At 30.8% G+C, this 9,757-nt stretch overlaps 1 protein-coding gene across 1 annotated transcript; it reads left to right on the forward strand.

Annotated features, from left to right (window-relative positions):
• Positions 1–1,893: 1,893 nt before the first annotated feature.
• Positions 1,894–6,354, forward strand: LOC108206014 (uncharacterized). The gene is made up of 3 exons (XM_017376173.2): positions 1,894–2,109; positions 5,259–5,490; positions 5,962–6,354. The coding sequence occupies exons 1-3, from the start codon at positions 1,991–1,993 to the stop codon at positions 6,256–6,258; spliced, it is 648 nt and encodes a 215-aa protein (XP_017231662.1). The 5' UTR covers positions 1,894–1,990; the 3' UTR covers positions 6,259–6,354.
• Positions 6,355–9,757: the final 3,403 nt, after the last annotated feature.

Here is a 9,757-nt window from a genome sequence, read left to right on the forward strand (position 1 = left end):
GATACAGTATTATATATTTAATGTAAATGATTTTATATAAAACTACATTATAGTAACTATTAAATTAATATACTAACGAAAATATAATATAAGACTATAAATAGGAAAAATAAAATAAAACTAATATATGAGAAAAAGTATATAATATACATATTATAAATATATGAGAAGAACTATATAATATAATATATGAGAAGAAATAAATAAAATTATGAATATTTTATATATTCGGTTTTGATTCTTGATTCTCCAGCGTAAGAATCAATTCGATAATTGAAATTTTAGAAAAATGAGAATCGAACCAGATTCGGATTTTGAAGACGGTTCGACTCTTGGTTTCGATCCAACATATATTTACCCCTACAAGTGAATACTATTATGAAGTATTTTTTTTTTCTTTATAAGAAATGTTCAAGTTACAATAAAAATTCACGGGGAAAAAATCAATTGAGATCATATCTTGGAGTTGAAGAATAAAATTGAAATTCAATAAATTCGTGAAGTTAGAAACATTTTAAGTAAAAAGTCAACAAATCAAAGAAGCACGGTCGATAAGTCTAGGTAACTTTCGCAAACTCAAATGTTATATCATGAAGAGTTATCGATGAATATTTATTAACGTCATATTGAAGACTCGTAAATATTTAAAAGTCTAAAGTGCAAACTCTTAAACCTCTTATAATCTCAAAATTCGATGATGTAGTAACTCACTTCTTGTAAGATCGAATATGCTATTATGGCCTAGTTTGTTTCGACGTAACTCAACTACATAACTGGAAGTTCCCTAGATATAAATTGGGTGTGAGTATTTGGTTAGATGATATCTAAATATGATAAAGAAACTTTAAATTCCATAATATTTATAATTAGCTTAAAACATGGGAACTTAATTACGTAGGTTTAGCATGATCACTACAAGTTACATTGCTTTTTATGAAAATATTAATTATTTATCAAAATTAACTATAAAACTCCTAATTACATAGTGATGAACCAAACACGAACATCTTATGTAACTTGGAACTTTGATGCGAATTAGTTAGTTACAAGGAAGTTCAATTTCTTATGCAACTTGTTGACGAAACAAACCAGGCCTATATATTAAACTCAGATTGGCGTATAAGAAAGGCTTATTACGAAAATAGATGTTTACAAGATATTATTTTTATGTAAAGTGAATATGATACGTTAAGCCTATCATTTATATGGAAAGTGAGTTGTTAACAAGATACAATTTTGGAACGCCGAGTTTACAATCATGTACTTTTAGAAATATATTGAAATAAATTGTAAAAAAATGCAAATTACGAAGAAGCAAATTAGAAGCATAATTTGCAAAAGCATGCTTTTATATTGTTTTCACTTGAATTTGTATTTACAGTCTATTAAATTTATAATTATTTATATAAATATCCCTATATAGAAGATCATATTGACGAAATATTTATGATTTTTGGGTATATTTTTGAACTGACGACGGAAATTAATACATATTAAATGATAATTTTGTTGTATACTTTTTTTAAACAACTCGGACATGGATATTTAAAAGTATACGACTTTATTCAATTTCAACAACGTATCTTAAATTTATAAAATTTAACATTAAAAGCTAATATAATAATTACAACTTATCTTATTATATAATCATAATTCATATTACTATATTTTATAATATAGTATAACGATTATGTTAGTTGTATATAATATTATACTAGAACAAATATATTTGGTACATTTATAACGATTATGTTTTTTTAAGAACAAGTATAACGATTATGTTTATATATAAAAAAAAAAGTATAACGATTATGTTGCATAATAGTATAATTCTAGAACGATCTATTTGGTAGTACATTTTTATAAACTACTTAAAAAGATTTCGGATTACTACGCGATACACTTCTTTATACAGCCCACAATAATTGAAACCTCACTCATCTGCGATACAACAACTCAGCAAACTGACGGAGAAAGCGAGAGTTGAAGAATGAATCAATCTCCGGTGGCAATCCCATCAGCCCCAAGAAGAAGATGGTTAACTAAACTCCCAGATTACGCTTCACGCGTCTTTTTCTTACTCATCTTCCTCCAGATTCCTCTTTTCAGGTTCTTTTTTCAACTCCTCACTCATCAACTTCGATTTCTATGTAAATCTTGATCTGGGTTTTTTGTTAACTTGTCAATCTTGGTTTTTAGTCAACTGGGCAGTTTTGTTTTCCTTAATTACTTGGTCTTTTTGTGTTTTCTTGGTCTAATCACTTGAATTTGTGTTTTGAACTTTGTTTATGGAGTTATGGTGTTATAGTTTCTGATGATTGTTGATGTGGTGGCATTATATCTATGTTTAAATTGGCTGATCTTGTATGTGCTAAGTAGATATACTGATATAAGTGAAGTATATGAACTGAATGTATTACATGTATTGATAACTATTAGTCTTATATTCAAATAATTACTTGGTCTTTTTGTGTTTTTTTAGTCTAATCACTTGAATCTGTGTTTTCAACTTTGTTTATGATTCTTATGATTATTTATGTGGTGGCATTATTTCTATGTTCGAATTGGCTGATCTTGTACGTGCTAAGTAGATATACTGATGTAAGTGAAGTATATGAACTGAGTATATTACATGTATTGATAAGTATTAGTCTTATATTCATTATAATTACTTGGTCTTTTTGTGTTTTCTTAGTCTAATCACTTGAATCTGTGTTTTCAACTTTGTTTATGGTTCTCATGATTATTTATGTGGTGGCATTATATCTATGTTCGAATTGGCTGATCTTGTACGTGGTAAGTAGATCAAATTGCATTACACTTTTAGGGTATTTCCGCGTTAGGGTTACTTGCAAGGAGTTTTAGTGCATAAACACACATTTATCTCTATCAAAACTCTAAAGCATCAATTCACCGGAGATATTATGGATCCATGCATTTTTAAGAAATTCAAGATGCAATATCGAATGTATGAGGGGATATGAGATCCTAGAAATGAGATTCGTACATCCTCTATATTGGATGTTTATTAAGTGTAGGGTTTTTGTTTAAAATTTTGGGAGGTAGTGGGTCAACCGCTCAATGCGGGTATAATTGTTTTCCTTTTTTTAAAGAGCCTGTTTTAGCGTTCATTTGGATAAATCTGTAAGTGGGATATTCCACCAGAAGAGTTCTCTATCATTAATGAATCTCCAACAAGGGAGGTCTGATAATGCAAGAAGTCACATAGGTCACCTTACAAAAGAAGCATCCAAAGCTCTGTGTGAAGGTGACCATATTAAGGTGCAACAGTCGAGTTGCAAAATAGGTCACTAGCTGAGAACCTTGGAGACCATGAATGATTGCCAATATAGGGCATGCATGTACATCAAGGACGAAGGGATCAACACTTCTGGATATGCTGAAATCAGATCCTTGTGTATGTTAAAAAAAAAGGAGATATGTTCAAGATGGAGTTTGATGAACTAAAGTTTAAAATATGCATAACCTTGGGTACCCTATCATTGAAGCTTTTTGATCATCAAACTTGTTCATTGCATTTAAGAAATAGTATAATAAAAATTGTAGAAAGTGTAAATCAAGTACATAGTCTACCCTTTGGAACGGAGATCAATAAAATTCATGAAACACCAGCAGGGGAATGAAAAATAAGGAAAGATAGTAGACAAATATGGAACTTAATTATATGAAAGTCAATGTTGTATTGATTGTCCCAATCTTTATGTCTTCAATCAACTGCTTTCTATGGCACCAAAAACCCTAACATAGGAATGAAATTTGAGAGCTGAAATGACCTTATAAACCCCTTCTATGTGAGCTGATTTGTGATTGATGCGTATATAGGAGTTATTATAAAGATTTTTTTCCTTCCACAAATTAGTCACGTCACAGTATTCCGGTCAGTTCAAGGGAAACAAGGGTTGAAGGTGTTTCTTCTTTTTTTTTTTTTTTTGCTTCCATGTTTCTATGCGTAGAAACCCTATAACATGAACGGCCAAATTGTAAAACAGCCTATAATAACGTACCCAGAAGCTTTGGTATTGTAGTTTGCCGGTACAAGATGACCCTCAGTAAGGCACCCTTTGTTCAATATAAAATTATAAAGTTATCTGACACGGGGTTATGGCCATTCACATTTCTTGATTGAAACATATCGTAGTTGAATCTTTTAACTAACAAAGAAATAGTTGTAAGATTAGATTCAGTGCACATAAATTTGGTTGAATTAACCAGAAGATAGAGTGCTGGAATATAAATTGACTAGTCTATGAGTTCATGAAACTTATAACTATTCCTAATTAATGCATTCTCCACCGAGCCCACTCTATACTTGTGCTATGATAAAAGCAAAGTTAAATGCTAAGAAGCTCCTTTGTAGAAATTCCCATCTCCGTTAATATGTGCATTTGTAATCCTCAAACACCCTAAACTAGCAAAGCAACCCGACTTCTGTTCTTATGCCAAGAGCCTTGACAAACTCCTAGATCCTTGGCCTTGAAAGATTCATTTGATTGAAATAAAGGGAAATAATGTACTGGATGTGCTCTTCATTTAGCGACTTCCATCAACAATAGGCGATGCATGACAACTCAATGAAATGGAATTATATTCAAGAAACCTAAAATTACAACTTCAACTAGGGGCGAGTGAGAGTTGAATACCTTCGAGTATTAGCTTAATTAAAGTTGACTTATTTTATGTAACACATTGATTTGTGTATGTCAGTTCCACCTACCCATGAACATCAGCTATCAAATAATGAGTCAACAATATTATTGTAATTCCATGTCACTGAATTCACCTTTATTCTTCAGTTCATTGATTTGATGTGCTTTTGTTATTCTGCTTTGTTCTGTAATCTTTTCTGATTAAAGCGTTCAGTTTGCCAAACCCTTGTATGAAGATATCTGACTGTTTCTCTTGGATGCTTACTAATGTATTGGTAGATTCGTAAGCAGGGGCTGTGCTAGACAGACACAACTAGCATTCCAAACTAAACCAGGATGCTCACACACTGGTGGTGTTTTTAATTGATAAAAATTACTTAGTTGACAATGACATGTATACTTGTGATCATTGAATTCTTTCGCTCTATATGTCCTATCTGGATATCAATTTTTTATGGAATTTGGTAGTTGTCATCATGTCATAATTCTGGCAGGGGTGAATAGTTTATACCTTAAATAAGTGATATACTTTTTAGCTAATATTACGAGTTTCTGATGGACATGTCTTTTTCCCACTGATTATATTGTCAGGATACCATGTAAATCTGGAATGTGTAAAACACCAATGGAAATCACGGCTTCTCAGTTGATAGCAAGTGATATCTTTCCTGTTCCTGTAGTGAAGTTCCTTCTCTACCCTGGTGCCGTTGTAAATGGACTTGTGAGCAACATGACAATGCCAATGTGGGGCGATGTTTTAAAAGTTTACAACTTGACTGATGCAAAGGGGACTTCTTCAGTACCTGATCTGCAGCGCTTGGAGGTTTGTCCACTCATCTCTGTATGATCTTCATGCATTGCACCAAAGCAGTTCAACCTAATACTTGAATGGTGCCTCTTAATCTTATATTCATTCATCTTATGCCAAAAAAGTTGTAGCACAACTTTAGTGCATAAGATGGAACCCCTTTCTACTCGTGGCCCTGAAGATGGCAGAATTTTATGTTATTATGTACAATATTAACCTGGTAGCATGTCTACTCTTCTTTGCTGACCCCGTAGCTCTCAAACCCCATCATTGCATATTCTACTCTCTTCTTAAAATCTTATAAATTTTGTCTTATCATTTCTTTTAAATTTTCATAATCCAAGTGATTAGATTACTTTAAATCTTATTTTTAAACTGATAATGCTTTCGAGATGCTCTCCTGCACATAACAGCTTGGTTGTATATCCTTTAATTAGTGTTTAGACCTTATTGGCCTTATTATTTCTCATAATTATCTGCATTCAGGTTCTGGCTGGAAGCTACTTTTCTGTTGCTGGAGCACTGATCGGTGTAATGAAACCTGGGAGGATGAGCATGTTCGGGACACTTTTAATCATCTGGGGGCTTGTCAAAGAAGGCATACTTGGGAAACCAGTTAACACAGACCCTACCAAGGCTGTTTTTGTCTACCCAACTATACTTATTGCGGTGGTTTGTGCTTTCTCTTCTGTCAGGTATGATGCGAATAAGATGAAAAAGCGTACCGCTGCTCGACCTGTTGCACAGCCCTTAAAGAGCTCCAAGAAGTCTAAGCTAAAGTGATGTAGGCTCTGAAAGTCAGTGTTGTAATACTTTTTTTTTTCCTGGAAAATTCTCCAACTTTCTGTGAAAAAGTAATGAAACTAGTGACCTTGGATATTCTCCAGTTTACCCTTGACAATTTTTTTTTTCCCATTTACCTTATCACATGAAATCCTGTGAACTAATTTACAGTCTAAAACTCCCAAAGAGTTATAAAAAGGATTCTGCTAGGGCTGGGTAACTTCTCCGAAGAATAGGCACTCTTCTGTTAAGTGCCGATATTTGACATATCACAGGCCTCAAGAGACCAAAAAGTAATGACCTTTGGCATGAGCACAATGCTTCCATTCTGTTCAAATTCTGTGCACCAGGGTTCCAAAGGTCATCTGATTTATGACCTCTAGCCTTAACTGTGTACAGGTCAATCGTGACCTGTGACATTCTTGCCCAGATTGTGCACACCAACTTGGTGTCGCCAAAAGAGGAAGGATATAAGAGCAAGTCCAATAAGTTACTTATATGAGCTCCTAAACTCACATATAAGTAATGTACCAAAAAAATGCACTCCAACACTCTTCTGGTGCTTACCTATATCACTAGCACAACCTCAAATCTCCTAACCGTTATCTATTTATAAGTAACCCTAGCCATTACCTATTTAATATTTATGAATATAATAATTACTAGCTAGTAGCTTATAACCCGTGCAATGCACGGGCGGTTAACATATTTGTTATTTTATTTTATATATTTTAAATTTACCTAATTTTACTGTAAAAATAAAATTATGATAGAATAATGTTGTTAAATAAATATTTTATTTAGCAGTTCGATAAATTCTTCATAGTTAAATCCGTCAAAAGGCTAATTAAAAATTAGGTCGAACATATATATTTTAATGAGAATGTTAAAATATTTTTTTTTACATGTTATAATTTGAGAAGGCTTATAAACTCATATATAAACTAACCAATCAACCTTTTTAATATTTCGTTATTGTTAATTAATAATATGGTATAAAACATATTATAGTTTAAAGAGACCCATGAAACCAAATACCGAACCATCATACTAATTTGAATTTAATGTTTTGGTTTAATAGATAATAAAAAATATACTATAACATGTTATAAATTCAAGAGCTCCGTGGGTCGAATACCAACTCATTCACCAACTCTACTAACTGACGACCAAGTGAACTTTTTATTTCCGCTTTATTAATACTAGTTGAGAAGCCGCGCGTTGCAGCGGCGTATAAAAATTATATTAATGATTTAATATTAATATTTGTAGAATAAAATAATTTGTAGAATATTATATAATTCATGGTGAAAGAATGAAAATAAATTTATACACGTAATTAACAATTTAAAGAATGACGAATCTTAATTATATATGTTTTTTTTTTGAAAAGTAATCATGTTCGTACATTGTCACCTTCCTCCAATTTTTTTGGATTGATTGTGCACAAAAACATCTCACTTAAATCTGTGAGATAGCGGTCTATAACTACCCTTACTTGTAACAATCGTTATTTTTTAATACCGTATAAACAACCTTTACTTAAAAGTTGCTTGAACGGAGCAAACAGATAATGCATGAATAATTTTTTCGTATAAACAACCTTTACTTAAAAATTGCTTGAACGGAGCAAACAAATAATGCATGAATAATTTTTTCCTGTATACAAAATAAATCATATAAAAATTAATAGCAACAAACATATCCGATAAACAAAACAAATATTATAAAAGAATAACCAACAAACATACATCACTAAAAGTTTTTTTTAAAAATAAATACATCACTAATAGTTAATTTATTGATATCAACCATCAATTTTGGATTTATCGACTCCAATATAGTGGTCTATAACTACCTTTACTTGTAACAACCTTTATTTTTTTAACACTGTATAAACAGTCTTCACTCATCGTTGCAGAAAAACGGCACCTCCGAGTTGGAAATCGAGCAAAAGAACTATTACCAGAATCTATTCTGAAACTTGCTTCTAATATACCCGAAACTGAAAAAAGTAGTTCTTGTGGTACTGAGAGAGGGGAGATTTTGTTTAGATGATCTAAAACCCTACATCTATAAGGGTATTTATAGGTGCTGAGAGACTTTTGTGCTACTCTTTCCCATAATTAAATAATCTGAAACAAAAATCAGATTAAAACTTTCAAGCTACTATATTCCATAAATAATTTGTCTTTTCCATAATTAAATAATCTGAAACAAAATCAGATTAAAACTTTCAAGTTATTATATTCCATAAATAATCTAAAACAAAATCAGATTCTGAAACTTGCTTCTAATATACCTGAAACTAAAAAAGGTAATTCTGATTTTTGATATTTTTAATCTAAAAATTCTAGAAAATTAGAAAAATAAAACGAAGCGATGTGAAAGGCGCCACCTACACGCCCCACGCTTCTCCTTTATATAAGTATATTGATTGTAATAATATATAGTATATGATAGATTTGTAATATTTCTTTTAATGTGAGATCATTAGAGTATTTAAATATAATGTTATTAATGTATTTTGGTTTAATAATATCACATGTTATTTATTAATAATTATAATTAATAATATTATATTTATATATATATGACGTCCGTGTTAATTGTAAAAACTCAGTTTTTTAGTTAGAAAATCTAAAAATGATAACGCGTTTTGATTAAAAAGACAATTACTATGTTGCTCGATATTATTTTAGAAGATTGAGTTCTTTTAGCTAATAAATATATAAAAATAATTTATTTTAGTTAAAAAGAATAATTGGTTTTATATATAGACAGGCCTGTACTTCGGTGCAAGTACCGACCGCCCGACCAATATAATAATACTTCCTCTATTTTTTATTATTTGACGTTTAGACTTTTGGCCCACATCTTTACGTATAAATATGTCGCCCATGTTCGTATTAATTGTAAAAGATTAATTTTTTAGTTAGAAAATTTATGAAAAGATAATATATTTTAGTTAAAAAAAGTAATTACCATGTTTTCTCAATGTTATTTTAGAAGATTAAGTTTTTTAGTCAGAAATATAAAAAAGGTAATACATTTCAATTAAAAGGATTAATTGGTTATATCGATAGGCCCGTACTTTAGCCCAAATTAAAAAAAATAATTGGTTATATAGATAAGTCCTGAATAATTGCTTATATAGATATGCCCGTATTTTGGCTCAAGTACTGACCTACCAAACTTTTATTGTTTCGATTTTAAAATAATTATTAATTGGTTATATAGATAGGCCCGTAATTTGGCCCAAATTAAAAAGAATAATTAGTTATATAGATAGGCCCGTATTTTGGCCTAAGTACCGACCGACCAAACTTTTAATGTTTCGATTTTAATATTATAGTATAGCTTATAACCCGTGCAATGCACGGGCGGTTAATATATTTGTTATTTTATCGTATATATTATAAATTTAATTAATTTTATAACATGTTTTAGTTAAAAATTAATTACTATATTGCTCGATGTTATTTTAGAAGATTGAGTT

The sequence above is a fragment of the Daucus carota genome, chromosome 2 (assembly GCF_001625215.2).
Source record: "Daucus carota subsp. sativus chromosome 2, DH1 v3.0, whole genome shotgun sequence".
Taxonomy (NCBI): Eukaryota; Viridiplantae; Streptophyta; class Magnoliopsida; order Apiales; family Apiaceae; genus Daucus; species Daucus carota.

Excerpts from the sequence above, each read along its gene's own strand:
- LOC108206014 (XM_017376173.2), top strand. The coding sequence starts at position 1,991 with ATGAATCAATCTCCGGTGGCAATCCCATCAGCCCCAAGAAGAAGATGG. Across the intron at positions 2,110-5,258 it reads CTCCAGATTCCTCTTTTCAG|GATACCATGTAAATCTGGAA; the intron begins GTTCTTTTTTCA and ends TTATATTGTCAG. Across the intron at positions 5,491-5,961 it reads CTGATCTGCAGCGCTTGGAG|GTTCTGGCTGGAAGCTACTT; the intron begins GTTTGTCCACTC and ends ATCTGCATTCAG.